The sequence below is a fragment of the Leopardus geoffroyi genome, chromosome D1 (assembly GCF_018350155.1).
Source record: "Leopardus geoffroyi isolate Oge1 chromosome D1, O.geoffroyi_Oge1_pat1.0, whole genome shotgun sequence".
Lineage (NCBI taxonomy): Eukaryota > Metazoa > Chordata > Mammalia > Carnivora > Felidae > Leopardus > Leopardus geoffroyi.
Genome location: NC_059329.1, coordinates 101,064,039 through 101,086,432, shown reverse-complemented (window position 1 = coordinate 101,086,432; position 22,394 = coordinate 101,064,039). Strand labels below are relative to the sequence as shown.

The window sequence follows — 22,394 nt, the reverse complement described above, 5'->3', positions numbered from 1 at the left end:
GGTCTTTTGTCTACAGTCAACCTGGAGGCTGGGAGATCAACCATGTGGACAGTCAATAAATCAACCCTATGTAATAGAACCGTAATAAAAGCTGAACACTGAGGCTTGTGTGATCTTCCCTAATTGCCAGTGATCCATGTGTATTGTCACACGTGGAAGCTGGAATGATAACATGTCCAAGGACACTGGAAGCTCCTCTTTGGGATCTCTTCTAGATTCTGTTCTGTGTGTTTCTTCCTTCAGATGATTGATCTTATTTTGGTTTATGTGGTTTATCACTGGATAAACCGGGAGTTTCAGTGAGTTGTTTGAAAACTGTTAGCAAATTAATAAACCTAAGGGTGGTTTTGGGGATTCCTCTAACTTGCAATTTGTGTCAAAAGCGAGTGTAGTCTTGCGTATGGGGCCTTTTAACCTTACAGTTTGGGTAATTCCAAGTACCCAGCAATTCCACTCCTAGGAAAAAACTGAATAGGTGTAGCTGAATACAGTTGATAACAGGCACCCAAACAGATACTTGCGCACAGATGTTTACAATAGCACTATTCACAATCGCCAAAAGGTCAAGCAATCTATATTGCTTATCTATCAATAGCAATCAAAGCAATCAAGCAATCAAAGCAATCAAGATATCAAAGCAATATCTATCAATAAATGTACTTCAACAGATGTACGAACTGTAATATGCACAAATGATGGATGACTGTTCAACCATATAGAGGAATAAAGTACTGATGTATGTTACAACGTGGATGTACCTTGAAAACATGACAAATGAGAGAAGCTAGGCACTCGTGAAATATGAAATATATAGAATGGATAAATGCATGATATAAAATATAAGAATGGATAAATACATTATGACAGAGAACAGAATGGTCATTATCGGGTTCTGGGTGGAGAGGCAGAATGGAGAAAAACTGATTAATGGGTATGACATTTGCTTTTGAAATGGTGAAAATATTTTGGAACTGGGTAGAGGTGTTGGTTGAATAATACAGTGAATGTTTTAATGGCACTGAATTTTTAACTCTAATATGGTTAATTTTATGAAAATTTTGTTTCAATATAAAGGAAGCCAGCTATTGAAAGGAAATGAACTTTGACCCTATGTTTTCTCTCTGCCTCAAGTGTCTGCAGTAATTAGCTCAAATATGTCTAAGGAAAATAGTTTGTTTTCATCCTAACTAAAATTCTAGTGCTCCAGTCTTACACACTATTGATGCCTTATTGTCCAGAAAGAAGTAAATGAGTTCTTCCTTCTAACAATCTGTCCTTTCTATTCCTACTTTACTGAGTATTTTTATCATGAATAGTTGCTTAATTCCATCAAGTATTCTCTACATCTGTTGAGGTAACCATATGTTTCGCTACATTATTTTGTCCATGGGACAAATTATAATAATGGACTCAAATTATACATCATTCTTGCATTCCTGGATTAACTCCCTCTTGTATATGATGTATTAGCTTTTTTTATATACCAATAAATTTTATTTGTTCTTTTAAATATTTGTCCATGCATATTTATGATATGTTGTTCTATAATTTCCTTATCTGGGGATGCTGGCCTACAATGAACTGGAAAGTGTTCCCTTCTTTGCCTGCTGGGATAAATGTATGTAAAGTTGGAATTATATCTCCTCTAATGTGCTATTTACATTGGAGATAAGGCTTTATTTTTTTTTTTTTTTATATTTGTAAGGCTTTCCTGGAATTTCAATTATAGCAGTAGGGAAATAAACACCAAATGCAACCAGAAAATCACTCCAGGATTTTGCTTCTATCAGAGGCACAAGCTCAGGACTGCTTTCACATCCCTTGTGCTTTGAATGCAACTTTTTTCTTCAAGACTATCCTCAACTTGAATGAACTAAGTAACTAAGCAGTAATATCCAGAAAACAGAGCACTGATGTAGGAGAGCCACAATCCCTTCCTCTAATTGTCCATGTAGCTTTCCTTTTTCTCTTTCAGGTTCCATCTATTTCTGAGATGATGAAGTAGGAAATACCAGGTACACAATAAAAATATCACCTATCACCACTGAAATATTCATATCATAAGCCAACTGTCCAACATTAGTAAATTTCCTGAACTCTTATTTATTACTAAACACAATATGAAAATTAATATGTACATAACGTGGTCAACATTCAACTTATAACAGCTCCTCCATTAAGTGTCTATTACTTCTGTACATTTTTTGTTGTACAAGATGATCTTGTGAATATCTTTACCAAGAGTCTTGCCACAGCCTTCAGAAACCAAACAAAAAATTTGCCTCTATCCAAACTACTAACAAAAAGTTAAAGAGTATAACATACATAGAAATAAATAGCTCATTACTATGACTTTATAGAACCCCCAATGAAATAATATACATTAGTAATCATACACTTATCACTTAAAATGTGCACATTCAGATTAAAATTATAATTTTGAAATTCTTAGAGAACTTCTGTATTACATTTGTGTGAATAAGTGTCCATTCAAAAGCATTTTTCCAGAATAAACCAGTAACCTATTTAAAAAGATTTTGCAGTTATTCAGAGATCTTTCTGCAGAATTTAATTTTGTCCTGCACGGCACAAATCCAATTAGTTTCAAAATAACATTTTACCTCACATCTATGATATTTTTTAAATGTTAACATCTTAAATCCAAAGCTCTATATCATATGCCACATATAGTTAATTCTATACTGTTTTCGCACACTCCCTAAATACATTTTTTCTATCCTTAAAATATTTGTATTAACATACACACACAGCCTATAAAGGTATTCTACTGGAATTGGTTGAATGCTTTTGATACTTGGTTAATAGAGAATTAAAAGTTAAATAAATCACAAAAGCCCATAATTATATATCATGATTTGCTCGTATATTGTTACGTATTGCTAAACAATCAGATGAATAGGTGTATAAAGAGCAAAGCTTTATATAAAGGAAATTGGAATATTTTATTTGGAAATAAAAACCTCATGATTTGGGTGAAGCCAGTAATATAGTGTGCAGTTGGATTGAAACTATGCTACTTGGAAATTTACCAAGACATTACCTCTCCTGGGAGTCATCAATCACAATCTGCAAGCAATAACCAACACAGTCATGTAGTTAAGCCAATCAAATAGTGCACCAATGTATTTAAAAGCTCTGTCAAATTAAGACAGTTATATTATATTTATCTGGAATACAGGAGAAGGATATTTTCCACGAAGTAAGATTTACCATAAACTTCAGGAATATTGAAATACTGGACCCAGTTCTTCATGACTCCCTGTATGTATGCTCTTTGCCATGAAACTTTTCAGTCTTGCAGCTTAGATATACCTTGGCAACCATCGACTTTGTGCTCAGCTATGTGATTTGCACTGGCTGATAGAATGTTGATAGACATGATACACAAGGGAACTTGAAGCATCTTTTGTTATATCGCTTTCTTTTTTGTGATTCAGCCGTGAACCCTGCAAGAAAATCCTCTAACTAGCCCCGTGGTTCAAAGGGGACCATAGATCCACAGAGCACAGCTACCCAATCACCATGCAGATCTATGAACTGGAAGTAAGTTGTCCAGTTAGACAAGACGATATCAAGTTAACCAAGATGATTTTGCTGATATTAGCAGGGCTATCCAATCAATCAACCAATAAATAATTACCTAATGTGACATATGACTAAAATCTTATGTCGTTGTGTTATTATGCATCAATAGCTAACTCACAACACAAGATGAACAGGAATGATAAATTTAGATTTAGCAAAAGCTGTTTCTGAACTATACAGTTATTAATTTTTATTTTCATATTTTGTATACAAAAAGAGAATATAAAATTTATATTAAATACAATTTTACTAAGCAGTGTTCTGAACTTTAATGGGGCGGAGATACGCCTTCTTTGTATTTGTAATGTATCAAGTTCCTTGTGTAGAATTGAAGAAATATTACTTTTAAAATTAGTGTGTGAGTGTTGATCAGCTCTTAATTGACTAGGCTACATTTGATGTATCCTTCCCCACGATAAACCATATGTTTTCAGGGTAATTCTATAAACTCAATCTTCAATGACTTAAAAAGGAATCGAAGATTTACGTAGGTGGTCAAATGGTCATGTGTACTAACTCAAAAGTCTTTATGTGACAAGCCACTTTACATTATGTGTCACAATAATTTGTATTGATTAACTTCTTGACTGTCTCCTTCACATCTTTGTTCCTGAGGCTATAGATCAGTGGGTTCAGCATGGGGATGACCACAGTGTAAAAGACAGAAGCCACCTTGACCATGAGCCATGAACTTTTGGAGTTGGGAACACAATACAGAAACAGTATGGTCCCATGGAAGATTGTGATAGCGGTCAGGTGGGAAGCACATGTGGAGAAGGCCTTGTGGCGCCCCCCAGTGGAAGGCATCTTCATGACAGTGATAAAAATGGAAACATAGGAGAGCAGAATGACCACCAGGCTGCTTATTTCATTGAATGTGGCAGAGATTAAAATAATCTTCTGGCTCATGTAGGGATCAGAGCAGGACACAGAGATGATGGCGGCATGCTCACAGACAAAGTTATTTATGATATTATTTCCTTTGAAGGATAATTTCAGTAGGAAGTAAGTAAGAGTCAGGGAACACACTATACCCCAGGAGTATGATGCACCCACCAACAAGGAACAAAGCTTCTGAGACATGACAACTGTGTACAGAAGAGGGTTACAAACTGCCACAAATCGGTCATATGCCATCACGGCCAACATGAAGGTTTCTGTCACCACGAATATGCACGCAAAGAAGAATTGCATGATGCAGCCTGTGAAGGAGATGGTTCTGTCTTCCACAACCAAGTTTTCTAATAGTTTGGGCGTGACTACTGTAGAGTAACAGAAATCAACCAAAGATAAATGGCTGAGAAAAAAGTACATGGAGGTGTGGAGTTTGGGATTGATCTGGATAATCATGATCATGCCCAGATTTCCCACAACAGTGACTGCGTAGATGGTCAGGAATACCAGGAACAGGGGCATCTGGAGTTCTGGATATTCTGAAAAGCCCAAGAGAATGAAAGTGACTTCAGAACTCTGGTTTTCTTGGTTCCTGTGGACAAAACAAGAAAGTTGACTCAGAAAAGTCAGAAACAAAATCCAGATAAGGAAGGTTAAAATGAGGAAATAAGGAGAAACTTAGTGATTATCCATAAATAGTCTTGTAGAAAATACTTGATTTCAACCTTTACTTTTAAAGTTAGGATTTACTAAAAAAAAAAAAAAAAAAAAGAACACAAAAGAAAAATGAAGTTAGAATTTACTAATATCACAATTACAGGGTAAATATGAAATTTGTACAAATAGAATAATAAAAGACGGCAGTCAAGACAGACAGAACAAAAATAGAATTGCCCCTGATATATTTCGAATGATCAGACCCAGTATCATCAGAGGCAGGTGACTTCATGAGAAAGACCAGTCTGGTTTATTTCATGAATCAGAATTCAGTTAAAATGCCGGTCTTAGGAGCACCTGGGTGGCTCAGTCAGTTGAGCATTCGACTTCGGCTTAGGTCATGATCTCACAGTTCATGAGTTTGAGCCCATGTCAGGCTCAGTGCTGACAGCTCAGAGCCCGGAGCCTGCTTCAGATTCTGTGTCTCCCCCCTCCCCCACTCCTCTCCCACTTGTGCTCTCTCTCTCTCTCTCTTTCTCAAAAATAAATAAATAAACTTTAAAAATGTTTAATAACAAGAAAATGCTTCTCTTGGTAGACATACATATCATAAATTTCTACAATCTCTTCCTGCCTAACCTGTCTATGGGAACTTAGAACACAAAAGAAAATTAATGATCCAGAGAAATGACCAGATTACACTTTTTTACTATTGTTGCTATAATTATTTTTGAATTCCCTTTCCAGGAAACTTCTTATACTCCGTCACACATTTCTGTCCCCACATTTTAGCTATGTCCTACAGAAAAGTAGCACACTTGGTCAGCCACATTTCCCTAAATATGGAAAATTGTGAAAATCTATTACCCTTTCTTGGTGCATTGTAATATCAGATATTTCATGAGATGTGTGATAGAAATAAACTTATTTAAAATATGTGCAGACTATTTTTTTATGCTGGAAATCTTTCTACCAGATTATCATCAAACTTAGTCTACTTCAAAACCTCCAAAGATTGCCACCTGCTTCCTGAAGTATTACAGTGTGGTTGTTATTTGATTAGGGATTTTTCTTTCTTTCTTTCTTTTTTTTTTTTTTTTTGTATTGAGTTGATTTCATAGACATAAAGATAATCCTTCCAATACCCTTTTCTCTTAATTTCTTATCTCTTACAAAATCTTTCTCTCCACTTGACCCTTTTTTCACGGCCATGGTCATACTCTCGGGGCCATTATAAGAAGTATAAGCCCTCAAAATACAAATTTCATCCACATTTGTGACATAATTGCATCTTACTTTTTAAAAAATCATTTAACATTTATCATTGTCTGTTCCATGGCAAAATAAAATTCATGAAAACAAATTTGGGACACCAGAACCAGAGTGGATACTCAATAACATTTATTGAATAAATAAATATACTAGCATGTAAAAGAGTAAACTCAGGCATATAATACACATGTATTGGGGTAAAAGTTGCTAATAATAGTAAAAAAGTTAGGTATGCCTATTAAATCACCACCACACACAATGCACTGAGACACGTCTTAAGTCCTACAAAACAAGCAGAAATAGTGAAAATCCTGAACTTCCTGAATTAGCATAAAACGAGGACCTTTGAGGGAAGAAAGGAAGCAATGAATTGTTCTCTTAAATTGTCCTGTGTTCCTCCAAAATGCCTAAACTGCCTTTTTCTGCCCGTGTAATTAGTTACTCTAAAACCCACTTCCTGACCACTTACTGAAATCTACAATAGCACAAGGCACAACAGGGAAGGCCATTCCACATAGAATTCAGTGAAAATTCTATGCTGTATTATCAGCCAAAATGAAATTCTCCGTGCTTTTCATTCAGTTGTTCCGGTTTTATCCTCTAGGACCAGATATAGCACTCAGAAGTACGAAGGAAAGCATATATATAAAGACATCATTCCCATTCCCCTGCACTTTTTCTTCTTTGATACTTGTGACTTCATCTTCCACCACATTTATTATCATTTCCTGAGTGTATTTTTCAATTTAATATAAAACTCAGTAAGCGCCAATTCCAGAATTGAACACACTTCTCCCAAAATTTGTATTCGTTCCTTCTGTCTGTGGTAGGAAAGCCTGAGCAATTCAGAACTGAGGGGGATAGCATCACCATCAAAAATAAATGTAACTGGAAGACTGTATCTCCCACCTCCTTTCACCCATTTTGTCCCTAGCCTGCCCCCGCACGTCCGTCTGGCAACCATCAGTTTGTTCTCTGTATTCATAGAGAGTTTTTGTTGAATCTGTTGAATCTGAATCTGTTTTGTTGTTGCTGTTGTTGTTGTTGTTGTTGTTGTTGTTGTTAGTTTACTTACTTGGCTTTTTGTTTTGTTGGTTTTGTCTTGTCTTGTTTGGCATGCCACATATGAGTGGCATTGAATGGTATTTGTCTTTCTCAGTCTGACTTATTTCATTAGCATGATACTTTCTAGGTACATGGATGTATGATGTGGTGTGATATTGTACGATATTTTGTGTATGGTGACAGATGGTAATACACTTGTGGTGGGCACAGCACAACATATAGAGATGTTGAATCACTCTGTTGTACACCTGAAATTAAACTAATGCACTATTGTGTGTCAATTTGCTCAAATACAAAAATTTGAAGATAACTATAATTTCTGATGTATATTTAGCTCACTCTTACCCACGTATCTTTTCCACACATGTAGCTTTCCACTCCACTTCCCGTACTCCTTATATTCATACCAGCAGCCTTGGGGTCAAAGTTCACAGCCCCCCATTTGGCTCCAGGAAGTGTCCAGCACATTCAGCTGAATGAGCACATAAGGTGCCATGCACACCCTCTCCCTCCTCTCTAGTGGCATCTGTCATGCTTTCTCATTGCATCTCTACTGTGTACTCGACACCGTAATAGGCATTTAGCAACTGTAAAATTATAAAATATAGGCCTCGTCCTCAAAATTGTTCTTTTTTTCTGAGAATTATTTTGAGGAGTGTCACATATCACAAATGATATATTGCAACATATAATTCTTATTGTTATTAAAATTCAATTTGTTTATAAAGAGAAAGATGAGAATACTGTGGTGCAATAAAGCTGAAAATAACTTCTTAGTGATGTAGGTCAGTGAATAATAATAAATGTGGTTAGAGATAAAGAACTGAGTTAGTTAGTTAGTTAGTTATCAGGATGCCTGGATTTACAAATGTGTTTGTCTCCTACAAAGATTATTGGAACACACTATTTTATTTCTAAACTAAAATACGTAAGAATGGAATCAACTCACCTGAGCGCAGAATAATTGGGCTTACTCATTTACTGAAGCTTCTTTGTTGTGATCAATGGGCTCCAGAAAACTGCCTGTTGAGAATTCAAATAAAAAAAAAAAAAGTAACAAACCTGAAAAAATAGTCAAAGAAGTCTACAGTATATTGTAATGAATATTTCAGAGAAATGAATTTTCCTCTAATCTATTAAAAATAAGTTCAGAGATGACAGAGAGAAAGGGAGATCAGAAAGCTGAATCCTAACACTAAACTTATCTTGCATATATTCCACCAAGACCCTAGGGATGTCAACCCTCGAGAATGTGATGGAAGTATTGCCTTAGCAGACACAAAGCAATTAAGTGAAGTAATGTCCCATGTGATATTTTAGTTGCGTATAATTTCTTCTGAAGACTGGGGAATCATTTCATCATGAACTTTAATCCAGTGCTCTTTTAAAAATGTTGAAACAGACCCTACATTTTGTCTTTAAATACCTGTCAAATGCTGCCATGTCAAAAAGAAAAATCAGCTGCTATGCGACAATCCAGAGATAACTACTCTTATTCTTTGTGGTACTTGTGAATTACTCTCTATATAAGGTTATATATTTATCCGTATGTATTGGGGTATGAAATGTATGCAATAAGAATCATACTAGTTATATTGTTCATTATCCTTTTAAAAATTTAACATTGTATCACAAGCTTCATTTTTATGAAAACCATGGTTTTCTTAAGCTGAGACAGTTTGCTTTACTCTTCCAAATGTGACCACAATACTGTTCAATGTTTACACTTATTATTGAAATTGAAAAAAAAAACTATTACTCTATTTTTCAGTTTATAATCTGGGTTTATGGAAAGAGTAATATATCTATTATTTAAGAAGCTATCATATTTTAACATATAAACATCTCAATCTCAGTGACTTGTAACACAACACGTCAGCAAACTTTTCTCATAAAAAGCCATAGTGTTAATAATTTAGGCTTTGTGAGCCATATAGTCCCAAGCCCCACTATTCAGTGTTGTAGCATGAGTACAGTCATAGGCAATACACAACTCAATAGGCATGTCTCTGTTTTAATAAAATTTTATTTAAAAAAAACACAAAAAAATCAGATTTGGTTTGTGGGACGTAGTTTATTAAACCACCCAATAGAAATTTATTACTTGATTGCGTAAGTTCCAAAGTTATTTCCGGCACAGTAGGCAGATGTTCTCTGAGTAGTGATAGAGAGACCTAGGCTGCTTCCAAATTGTGGCTTATAATAATGCAATTATTATAATGTAAGTATTGTGAGAGGAACAAGAACTTGAAAAGAAGACACTGCACTTTTCTACGTCATCACCATGCGTAAGGTTTTTCGGTTTTGTTTCAGTTTGGTTTTTACTTTAAGCTTTCGTTGAGTACATTAGGGGTACTCTTCAGAAGCTGAAATAATTAAATAAAGTCCAAGATTTTTACTGATTGGCAAAATCATAATAGGAATTTGAAGTTTGGGATGAACTATAATGTTAGAATAGAATTATGGAGACCAGGGGCACCTGGGTGGCTCAGTCGGTTAAGCGTTCAACACTAGCTCTTGGCTCAGGTCATGATCTCATGGTTGGTGAGACTGAGCCCCTCATCAGGCTCTGCTTTGACAGCACAGAGCCTGCTTGGGATTCTCTCTCCCTCTCTCTCTGCCCCTCCTTGGCGCTCTCTCTCTCTCTCTCAAAATAAATAAACTTAAAAAAAAAAAAAAGAATTACAGGGACAAGAGAGAAAACCAAAAGCTTTTCAATCAGAAGAGGTAGCCTGAGCCAAGGTAGGAATTTGGATGCTTACGTTTCTATCAATTAGAAATAGAATTTATGCAGGTAGCGTAGCAGATGAGATTGGAGAATCAGAGGGACCAAATGGTATAAAGAATGCAATTGGAAACACTGTAGGTCATTGAACCTTGTAACTGGGTTCCATGCTGATAGGATAAGAGTGGAATAATGAAGAGCTTGGTTGTAAAAAGGTACAAGCATTGTGAATGAAACCAACGTAGTTCTAATATAATCACAGCATTCAATTTGGCTGCACTAATAGATAATGTAGACAGATACAGGTAACTCCTGTTTTCATTCTAGTTTGGAAGGGAGCAGAATGCTCTTGATGGCATCTCAATGCAGGTAGGCCGTCATTTCCCAATAATCATTGGTATTTGTATAGGTTTCTACAAAGTCAAGTAGTTAACAGTGATATCTATAAATCTATATCTATATCATCTATACATATATACATACCTATGTATGTGTGTGTGTGTGTGTGTGTGTATCTCTCATAAGCCAGTCAAGAGCTTGAAGACATCTGAAATACAGAAGAAAAATAAAAAGGGACTCTGACCAATGATGTTTATATATTTCAAGGCTAAAGTGTAAAAAAATAAAAATAAAAATAAAAGGCTGGCCTTGTTTCCTGCATCTTCAAGAGAGAAAATTAATTCCATTAATTTGAAAAACACAGGGAAAACAATTTTAGAACCAAAAAAAAATAAGAACTTTCTCTCTATACTGTCCAAAACCAGAATAGCATGAATGATTTTTAGAGTCCTTGGGTTGTTCAATTTCACTAATAGGGTATTAGTAGGGACTATAAATAAATAAACTTTAATGTAAGTAGAATGAAGGGTGTGATTCAAGAGGAAGAATACAGATAAAACTCCATAACGTCCTTCTGTATTTCTCCTATTCTGTGACTAATCTTCATTTTGGGTAGGAGCTCTCACTAAAATCACTTCATTTTTGGAGTTCTCAAAATACGCTGTTGTTTTTAAATTGTCTTTATGCTTCTCAAAACCCATAACCTACACCTATCTCACAGGTTGGCTTAACTGCCCTTCCAATAAAAGTAACTATTATAATAATTAAATAGACATTTTCTAATCTTGCTACCTTAAGGATTTGGTTCAATTCAATCTCTGTTACTTATTATCTATAAATGAGGGGTCTATTCAAGCAAGCACATGTAAGTGTATAAATATGGCATATCATAACAAGTTAGAAATTCAGTTCAAAATAGCCTCCAATATCCATCTATGATATACAGGTATATAGAACAAAAAGCATAAATTATATGCCCGTGACTAATATTCTGTATCTAAGATAAATCTCAGTTAATGTAATTATAGGCAGTTTTCTTCATGTTTCCCTGATCTAAGCTGAGTCTCCAGTGGGGCATATATTTCAGAAAAGATGAAAAAGTTAAGGTAGGCTTGATAATGAATCTCTTAAATCCTAGTCCAGTATTATTTCTTATTACACAAGAGTTAATTTTTTAAAAAGTTTATCCTAGTTTGACGTAATGAGAATGAAATGTTGGTTTCAATTACCCCCAACATCGCAGATTTGATTATCATCTATTTGTGTTTTTTCAACGAAATTACATTGTAATTGGTAGATTTTTTTCATGTGGTCAAAATAGAGTCTCAGCTGTCTTTTTCTTATAAGTGATACAAATAGAATATCCACTAGATGGCAGGGTGATACCAAAATTTGAATCAAGATATTAAAATCCCTGTGTATTATTTGCTTTAAAGAGAGGAACAGAAACCCATAGAAAACACATTCATAGCTTGAATATACCTCGAAGACTATTCATTCCACATACCTTGATTTCAGAGACAAGGGAACAAATATTCCAATATGGTAAATCGTTTGACCACACTCAAACACTGAGTCACCTTTAATTTTATCTTTGTTTTCACATGGATTAATTTTGAGCTAGAAATAATGTGTGTCGGCTTTCAGTCACTTACACAATCACACAGTTGGGGGAATAAAGAACATTAACAATCCACCATAATTGATTTGTAATGAGTAAATACACAAATCAACAGGGGATTAATAATATATAAGGAGTTTATTATAAGGATAAAAATCCTTACAAAAATACTAACCTGACTCAAGCCAAAGCTAAATGGTGAAAAAAACATTTATCTATTTACATACACACACCATAGCCATATCTATACATATGCATATACATGATGTAAAATATCATATGTATGACATAAAATATAACAAAATGGAAGCAGCACACATTGATTATATTAATAGATGTAATGACAAAGTTAAACCTAACACTGTACTATCAACATGAGAAACATAAGCAAAAAGATTCAGGAAAGTTAAAATTGAAGAATAAATTAGTGATTTCTAAATTTAATTTTCTCACAGAAAATATTCTGAAAGATTTGAGTCCTTTGAAATTTGTGGTGGTTGGCTTTATGATCCATGAAATACTCAATTGTGGTAAATTTTCTACATGCACAGAAAAACACATATGTTCTGATTTTGTTGATAGTCATGTTCTATGTAGGTTAAGTAGGTCAAATACATAAATTATGTCACTTAGAGCTTAGACATCATATTGCTTATTTATTCATTAATTGAAAAAAGTATGTTAAAATCTCCCACAATGATGAAGGACTTGTCTATTTCTTCTTATAGCTCTGGATTTTTTCCTTTACTTATTTTGAAGGCCTATAGTTGAGTGAATGGACATTTGAATTGTAATCTCTTCTTATTAGGGAAATCCCTGTATCACTGTGAAATAATCCTCTATCTTTAGTGATTTTATTTTACTTAAAACCTACAATGTCTCATATTATCATAGCTGCCTGAGCTTTCTTCAGAGAGACTTTGCTTTGTACATATTTTTACAAAAGCTAAAATAGATGAACACACGCATAATTTACCAGAAAATTTACCCAAATATATAACCAACGGAAATATTTATGTTCACCAAACAATATGCAGGATTGTTCAAAATGCCATTATTTATAATACCTGAAAAGTAAGAAACGGAACAAAATAAAACTTAGAAAGCCATCAACATCTTTATGGATAAAACTCGGGGTATATTCATACATTAAGTATCATACAGCAAAAAGAATAGAGGAATTTGCGACAACAAGATGAATAAATGTTATAAACTCAATGTTGATCAAAAGTTGCCAGATACAAAAAAAGAAAACAAATAAAAGAGTTATATTCTGTATAGTTTTACTTATATAAAGTTAAAAAGAGAAAATATTGGTATTACAAATTTGAATTTGAATTTTGGTGAAAGGGAGCTAGTAAATGAGAAAAAAGCAAGTATTTTTCTGCGTTTTGTTAACGTCCTGCTTTTGGTCTCTATGCTGGTTACAGATGTGTGTTCATTTTGTTAAAATTGTTGGTGTTATTAGTAGCCTTTTCTATGTGCGTGCTAAAATTGTTACAGAGAGGGAGGGAGGCAAACCCTGAGAGACTCTTAAATACAGAGAACAAACTGAGGGTTGATGGTGGGGTTGTTGGGTAGGGGGATGGAATAAATGGTGATGGGCCTTAAGGAAGGCATTTGCTGGGAGGAGTACTGGATGTTATATGTAAGCGATGAGCCATGGGAATCTACCCCCAAAATCAAGAGCATAGAGTTAGCCAATTTGATAATAAATTATATTTAAAAAAAAAACAAACAATAAATCCATCTGAAAAAAACAAACAAACAAAAAAGAAAACATTTAAAACTGAATAAAGATATTAAGCATATAAAAAGAAACAATGTGCCAAAATTGCCGTGGGGAACAAAGGCAAAAGGGAAATGTAGATAAAATTAAATTTCCTTATAACCTGCAGCCCATTGACAAACACTTGAGGCTGGCAGAGGATCGTATTAGGGAAAAACAGTCTTAGCTTGACAATAGCCAGGCCTCCAGGATCCCGTGAATCTTCTTTAGCGTACGAAAATCCTTTCGGAAACTTCCCTTGTCTTTATCTCCCCCGACTCTGAAGTATATAAGGAGTCACTCCTCACAACTGCCAGCGCAGCTCTTTCCGCCCATGGATCCTGTCCCTGTGCTTTAATAAAACTACTTTTTGCACTGAAGACATCTCAAGAATTGTTTCTTGTCCCTGGGCTCTGACCCCAAACATTTCCACATCGAAACGATGGCACGTGACAAAAGAGAATGCAGGCCCTACAGCTTTAACTGTAGTAAAAGTGACAAACGCTCAGTTGCAAAAGCTAGAATTCACAGTGACGTTACAGCAGTTATTAATATCTATATATCTAATGATCAAGCAACAATTTCCATAAAGCAGAAACTAGAAGAGACGAGAAGTATAGAAAGACTCTTAATTCAAGAGAAAAGAAACACAGCAGGCATTTACTAATGCTACAATCGCAACCTGTACAATCGCAAATATTGCACAGAACTCCAGTTAATAGAGAATGTAATTTTTTCAATTGCACCTGAGTGGTTATAAAAATTGAGTATATTTTAGCCCATGAGTAAAACACAATAAATTCAACGATAGGAAGTGCATAAAGAAGATCTGAATATTCCTTGATGTTGGGTGAAAGAGAGGAGAATAAAACACAGCCAGGTTTACGTCTGTGCGTCTCGGGGACCACAAGGGAGGAGACCAGTGGTTTTCGGGAAAGTAACACCAGTGTTAACATAGAAGACTACGTCCAACCGTGTCATCTCCACGGTAAGCCAATGGACTAAGCAAGGAAGGAGGGAATATCACAGGGCTGAGATTCACGTGATTACCCAATAATGTTTCCTGACAAATAAGGTAGTGGTAGAAATCAAAAGGACCTTTCTAGGAGTGCTTGAGGGGTCACTCGATTAAGCCGCTGACTCTTGATTTGAGCTCAGGTCATGATCTCACAGTTTATGCGTTCGAGCCCCATGTGGGGCTCTCTGCTCACAGCACAGAGCCTGCTTCAGATCCTCTGTCTCCGCTTTCTGCCCCTCCCCAACTCATACTTCCTCTATCTCAAAAATAAATAAACATTAAAAAAATGTTTAGGGGCGCCTGGGTGGCTCAGTCGGTTAAGCATCCGACTCCAGCTCAGCTCATGATCTCGCAGTTTGTCGAGTTCGATCTCCGCGTCGGGCTCTGTGCTGTCAGCTTGGAGCCTGGAGCCTGCTTCCGATTCTGTGTCTCCTTCTCTCTCTGCCCCTCCTCCACTTGTGCTCTCTCTCTGTCTCTCAAAAATAAATAAATGTAAAAAAATTTTAAAAAAAGCAATAAAGACATAAGCAAAATGGAATGACATCGTTAGTTCTAATAGGAAAGATTTGGAATATTTGAGTGTGCATTGCATGGTGGGCTGCAGGAGTCTGTGAAATCTCTCTGGAAATAAGAGGAGTTGAACGGACCGGCAGGACTGAACAGGGTCTGATTGGGAATGGTAAAGGTCCAGTTACGGTACTGCAGAGAGCCTTTTGGGGTTCCAGGAAAAGATACTTAAGTTTAAGCTTACAGACACTGCTAGAGATTTCGGCATACGGGTGTACATAAAGAAAACTGTGTTTAGGGAATTGAAAGTAGCAGACTATGATGGATCCTGCTTCTTTTGGGGAGAAAGGCCATTTTGTTCTGATTGCACAATTAACTCAACTGTCCTTCAAGGAGATAAGAGGGACAACCAGCTGAGGCTATTCATTTATTCTGATGTGTTTGGAAGAAAGACAACCAGCCATCAGTAGCCAGCTGCTGACTCCTCCTAAGGGAGGTCAGAATCACAGACAGGTCAGGCCCAGAAGACGTGTCCTTAAAAGATCTGGTTTAACACCCCCCACTGCCCCTCCAGTTCACTTAGGGTGAAACTGAATAAAAGGAATACAGCATATTAAAATCATCCAGTTAAGAAGTAATGCATCCAGATGAAGGAGATAATGTTTTGTTCTGTTTTACAAACAGCCCAGTGTTTTAAGGGATATCTACTGATGCAGTGGTATTATTATCTATGCTGTAAAAATGCAGAATGAGTCTTGTAGAATATACGAGTCATCGCTTCTCAACTTTTTATAGAAATACTTGACAATAAGGGAACTAATACTTTCAAGTGTTCAGGAACATAGATTATAGTTTTTGAGTCATGCAATACACAGATTTTGTATTTCAAAAGGTAAATTAAATGGTAGGTCCTGTCCACATCTTTTTTTTTTTTTTCCATCTTTCTCACAAACTGGATTGGATGCATTCATGTGGTTATAATCTTTAAAACAAGAGTGTATTTAGCTTGCTTCTCAATAATTCTTCCTTAGCCTATCAATGACACTTGAAAGTCTATCACTAGAAAAGTATTTCTCTGTCCTGAGGCTTAATGGTTACACCAAAGAGACATTAATAGAGCCAGTTGTTGGGATGCCTGGGTGGCTCAGTCCGTTAAGCATCCGACTTCTGCTCAGGTCATGATCTCTAGGTTTGTGGGTTCGAGCCCCGCGTCGGGCTCTGTGCTGACAGCTCAGAACATGGAGCCTGCTTCAGATTCTGTGTCTCCCCCTCTCTCTCTGCACCTCCCCTGTTCACTCTCTATCTCCCTCTCAAAAATAAATAAGCGTTAATTTTTTTTTAAATACAGCCGGTTGTACATTACTATATTACAGTGAGAGGGTAGTAATACATACTATATTACATTTCATTCAATGGGAATGAAAGAGAGAAAAGAAGGAAAATACTGGAAATGTGCTAAGTGAAGGGAGCACACACTTTCAGCATGGGTGGTTAGGAAGAGGTGAACAATTTGTGGACATCAATTAAAAAGAAGCCAATTTATGCAAGTGAGTAAGGCCTTACGGGAGACTCTAAAATCCAAGCTATTCCTACTACCCTTATCCTCAAATGCCCTGATGAATGTCAAAGACATTTCAAATGATAATGTTTTGAAAAATAGAGATAATTATACTTCTCTTGTTATCCATATATTGCCTATGAAATGTAACAAATCCTTCATTTGTAAATTAAGCATATTTACAAATTGAGCACAAGAAAAATAGAACTGATTATACCCATGTGTAAATACTTTATGTTTCTAAATATATGGGCTGATTTTTTTTTTTAATTTATTCCCTTTCCACACGGGACATATGGCAAGAAATTTTTCACATATAATATTATCCACTTATTATACTATATATTTGCAGTTTTTCATTTTCACGCAATGTTTCATTTGCATGTGTATTTTCTCAATAATGAAGAATGAGAACAGCCAAGAGATATCTTTTTTCTTTCTCTAAAAATACCTTTTTTGTAATTCTATTGAGGCATAATATCCAGTTATGTTTTATAATACATGTTAACAGAATGGTAACTCAAACACCCTATATTTTATAAAGTTAGTCTTCATTTCAGGCACCTAAGATGTTTATCACTAACTAATGTTTTCAAGAAAGGAAAAAAAAGACCCGCAGAAAAACCTTCACAGATAACAATTAAATTTCTATTTGCATCAACCTTCGAATTTTTTCCATTATAATCAGCTCCTTACCAACGAATCATATGGATCATCATATTTAAATATATATCACAAGAATTAATAATTTATCTAATTGCAGGTAGCTACAAATCGGTCTGGATCATGGAAAATAGGAACATCACAGAATTTATTCTTTTAGGACTTTCTCAGAAAAAAGAAATAGAAGTCTTCTGCTTTTTACTGTTCTTATTTTGTTACATTGCCATCTTGATTGGCAACCTTCTTGTCATGATTTCTCTCAACTGCAGTCAACTTATTGACCACCCTGTGTATTTCTTCCCGAGTTTCCTATCCCTGGCAGACCTTTTCTACACCTCCACTGTGACCCCCAAGTTCATCATTGACTTGCTAACAGAAAAGAAGGTCATTTCCTACAGTGGCTGTACGACACAGCTCTTCACCGTGCACGTCTTTGGGGAAATCGAGGTCTTTGTCCTCACCGGGATGACCTATGACTGACACGTGGCCATCTGCAGGCCCCTGCACTGTGCAGTCATCATGAATGGAAGTGCAATGCCGTGCTCGAGGCTTCGTGTGCGGGTGGGTTCCTACATTGCTTTTTGGTCAGTTTCTCCTCGCCATCGTCTTACCCTACTGTGGCCCCAGTGAAACAGATCACGTCTTCTGCAATGTGTATCCTTTGCTGAAGCTGGCCTGCGTGGACACGAGCAGAATAGGTCTCCCTGGCGGTTGCCAACTCAGGACTGACGGGTCTGGTGACTTTCGTGGTCTCGCTGGTATCCTATGCTATGATCCTATATATTGTCAGGTCCTACTCCGCGGAGAATCGCCACAAAGCCCTTTCCACATGCAGTTCCCACATCACCGTGGTGGTTCTCTTTTTTGCTCCTTTAGTCTTTATTTACATTCGACCAGCAACGACCTTACCAGAGGACAAAGTATTTGCTCTTTTCTATACTGTCATTGCCCCCGTGCTCAACCCTCTCATAGACACACTAAGAAACATGGGGATGAAGAACGCCGTAAAGAAACTCTGGGGCCATGTCATGGGAAGTGAGGACAGAAGCTGAAAGGCATCCCTGATTTTCACCACGGAACTTGTTGAATACATGACTTCTCCACTCAGAAACCTTTCAGATGCGCAATGCTCGCCTGGGTGTCTTGTATGTAGCCACATGCATAGCCCCAAATATAAGCAAAATATTAGGATTCCTTGGATTTACCCAGGCTCCTCTGCTATGTTTTCTTTTCTAGTTTTCTTACTTATATCTCCTTTGCCCCTGTTGATCCTTTGTCTGTGCAACTAACCTAGGTATTTATTAGCAGACGACCCAAGCAGTGTCACACATATGAACACTACAAACCCATGTAGCTCATTTTTGGGTATGGCTATATTCAATAAAGCCAATTCTAGCCACCAAAACAATGCCTTAAAAAAAAAAAAACTCTCATCTTTTACTTGTGATGAGGAAGCAAAAGGCAAGCTGAGGGCAAACGCGAGTTAAAACCTGGGCAATTTAGGGGCGCCTGGGTGGCGCAGTCGGTTAAGCGTCCGACTTCAGCCAGGTCACGATCTTGCGGTCCGTGAGTTCGAGCCCCGCGTCGGGCTCTGGGCTGATGGCTCAGAGCCTGGAGCCTGTTTCCGATTCTGTGTCTCCCTCTCTCTCTGCCCCTCCCCCGTTCATGCTCTGTCTCTCTCTGTCCCAAAAATAAATAAACGATGAAAAAAAAAAAAATTTTTTTTTAAATAAAAAAAAAAAAAAAAACCTGGGCAATTTCCCCACCCCCCACCTCTCATTCCCCTCAACCCCACAAGATTCTTCAGGCACTCCTGGCTACCCAAGAACAAAGGAAAGGGAAAAACAAGAAAATAAATGGCTAACTGATACAGATGGCAGTCATGATGGACATGAGCCTCCACCAGTTTACAACTGTCTTAAGGATTTGCCAGAAAAAAGCCATCTTATCAATAACCAGGCCCCCAGAAACCTATAGACTCAATCTTACGGAACCCTAACATCACCCTCCCCTCCCCAGGATTGAAAGTCTTACATACTCAGTCACCCCTCACAACCCCAGTGCAGCCCTTTCTGCCCACAGGTCCTGCCCCCATGCTTTAATAAAAACACTTTTTTGCACCAAAAATGTCTGAAGAATTTTCTTAATATCCTGAAAGATCTAATTGACGTACCATAACAGAAGTCCTCAAAAAAAAAAAAAAAAAAAAAAACTACTCCGATCATTTTGTAGCCAGTGGCATTTTAGAGCATTTCACATGCCCCCAAACCAGCAGGCCATCCCAAGCCCCACGTCAAAACCTTTTCATTTGTTCTAAGGCCCTTCCTCTCCAGCTCTGTTCACAGGTTAACCGCACCTCCCTAGCTAATTCTAGCCCCTTCTGGTGCATTAAGACGTGAGTTCTAGACCCAGAATTGGGCATCCACTGTGAGGACTAACACCTATGCCCAAGAAATCATCTATAACATGGAAATAACAACAGTCTTCTGAGGGTGATAAGTGAAGGGCTGAAACACTGACAGTCAGCGCTCAAAAAGATGAGTTTTTTGTTGTTGTTGTTGTTGGCCCTATCCCTTGTTCAGCATCAGAAAAGCAACCATTCTGTTAAATGACTTTTCTCTGGAGACGTGAGGTATGAGGATAGGAAAAGTTAGGGAACACTCACATGAATGTCACATTCCTGTTACTGGTGAAATTGCATCGTTCTCAGAATGGGCAAGTAGAAAAACAACACTTACATCCAATGGCTCACTCTTTAGCACCGTAAAAGTTAAAGGCGGGTTTTGTTTTGTTTTTGTTTTCAGTGGTAATTGAAAGTCACCCTGGAGAAAATTAAAATTTGCCTCAAATCAGAAATGGGTAGGATGAGGGGTGCCCAGATGGCTCAGTCGGTTAAAAGTCTGACTTTGGCTCAGGTCATGATCTCACGGCTCTTGAGGTTCTCGAGTTCAAGCCCCACCTCAGGCTCTGTGCTGTCAGCTTGGAGCCTGGAGCCTGCTTTGGATTCTGTGTCTCCCTCTCTCTCTCTGCCCTGCCTCGACTCAAGCTCTGTCTCTCTCAAAAATAAATAAACATTAAAAAATTTTTAAAAAAGAAAAAAAATGGCTAGGATTAAAATCAGGCCACTGGATAATTAATTAGAACAGAGGAGAAACTCTCAAGTTCTTTTAGAAACTCTTCTCACGTGAATGCTTTGCAGAATTTGTTTCGGACTGATACAGGAGACATGCTAAATAAAGATGGGTTATTATTGCTGAGGCTTTCCTAAAATGGGCGAAGAACATAAAGAGGAGAATAGCCTATTGTTGTGACTCCATTTAAAATACCCAAAAAAACGGGGCGCCTGGGTGGCGCAGTCGGTTAAGCGTCCGACTTCAGCCAGGTCACGATCTCGCGGTCCGTGAGTTCGAGCCCCGCATCGGGCTCTGGGCTGATGGCTCAGAGCCTGGAGCCTGTTTCCGATTCTGTGTCTCCCTCTCTCTCTGCCCCTCCCCCGTTCATGCTTTGTCTCTCTCTGTCCCAAAAATAAATAAACGTTGAAAAAAAAAATTTTAAATACCCAAAAAATGAAAGTGAAAATATCACGTACTTAAAATTCTTGAAAAATACGCTAACATACGTTCTTAGTTGTTCTTTGTCTAATTCTTGACATTTCCACCGGAACTCCAGAGTAGGGTTTGAACAGGTATGCACGAGCCTACTTAGAGTAACAATAAAAATAAATGAAACAAATAAACAAAATCCTCTTTTGTCCTTTATTTTTCTTCCCCATGTCCCCAATTCTGATTTTTTTTTTCTCATTTGTACTCACTGTATATAATTTCCCTACGCTCAGGTTTATTTAGTTTCTCAAATCAAATTACCCCCTCTCTTCCTTCACTGAAGCTGTCCTTTGCAGGACTGTCAAATGGTTTTTACGTTGATATATCTGGAGTTTCACAGAGTTGATCTCTCTTTTTACCCTGAGACATTTTGACTTGGCCTTGGGGTCATCATAGTTCTCATTGTCCATGCATGTAAAAACTATGTCTCAGTTTCTCTTCATTGAACTTGTTCTTGTCACTAAACTCTGTGTCGGACTGTCACAGGGCTCAGGCCTTAGAACTCTTGTTTTCTATTTTGGTCGTTTCACATAATCTAGTGGTTTTAAATAGTTTCAATAGTTTCTTAAATTCCACATAGGAGTGAAATCACCTGGTATTTCTCATTCTCTGACTGACTGACTTCACTTAACATTACACTCTCTAGCTGCATCCATGTCATTGCAAATGACAAGGTTTCATTCTTTTTTATAGCTCAGTAATACATATATATATATATATGTATATGTATATGTATATGTGTATATATACATATATATATGTATATACATACATACATACATACCTCATCTTTATCCATTCATCAGTCTACGGGCTGGTCAACCTCTTTAAAATTTCCACACACATTCACATCTATACCCAGACTCTTTATCTCTCTTCATTGTTCTATTTAATCCTTACACTGATTCGTATTTAACCTATTACACATTAATACTAAATACTTATTAGCATTTAACCTATTACTTTATTTAGTGGCTGTCTCAATTAAATGTAAGCTCAATGAAGCCAGGGTATCTGTGTTTTTTGTTTTTGTTTGTTTGCTTATTTGTTTTGTTTTGTTTTGTTTTCACTTTGTTCCTAGAATAACGGCTAGTACATA

At 36.8% G+C, this 22,394-nt stretch overlaps 1 protein-coding gene and 1 pseudogene across 1 annotated transcript; one reads left to right on the top strand and one right to left on the bottom strand.

Moving 5' to 3' along the window:
• Positions 1–4,155: 4,155 nt before the first annotated feature.
• Positions 4,156–5,094, bottom strand: LOC123600506 (olfactory receptor 5D13-like). The gene has a single exon (XM_045482542.1). It carries the CDS (start codon positions 5,020–5,022, stop codon positions 4,156–4,158), a length of 867 nt encoding a protein of 288 aa, XP_045338498.1. The 5' UTR covers positions 5,023–5,094.
• A 12,722-nt stretch (positions 5,095–17,816) lies between these two features.
• On the top strand, positions 17,817–18,745 carry LOC123602649 (annotated as a pseudogene).
• Positions 18,746–22,394: the final 3,649 nt, after the last annotated feature.

What these genes read in the sequence shown, in the direction of transcription:
- LOC123600506 (XM_045482542.1), bottom strand. Translation starts at nt 5,022, where the DNA reads ATGCCCCTGTTCCTGGTATTCCTGACCATCTACGCAGTCACTGTTGTG.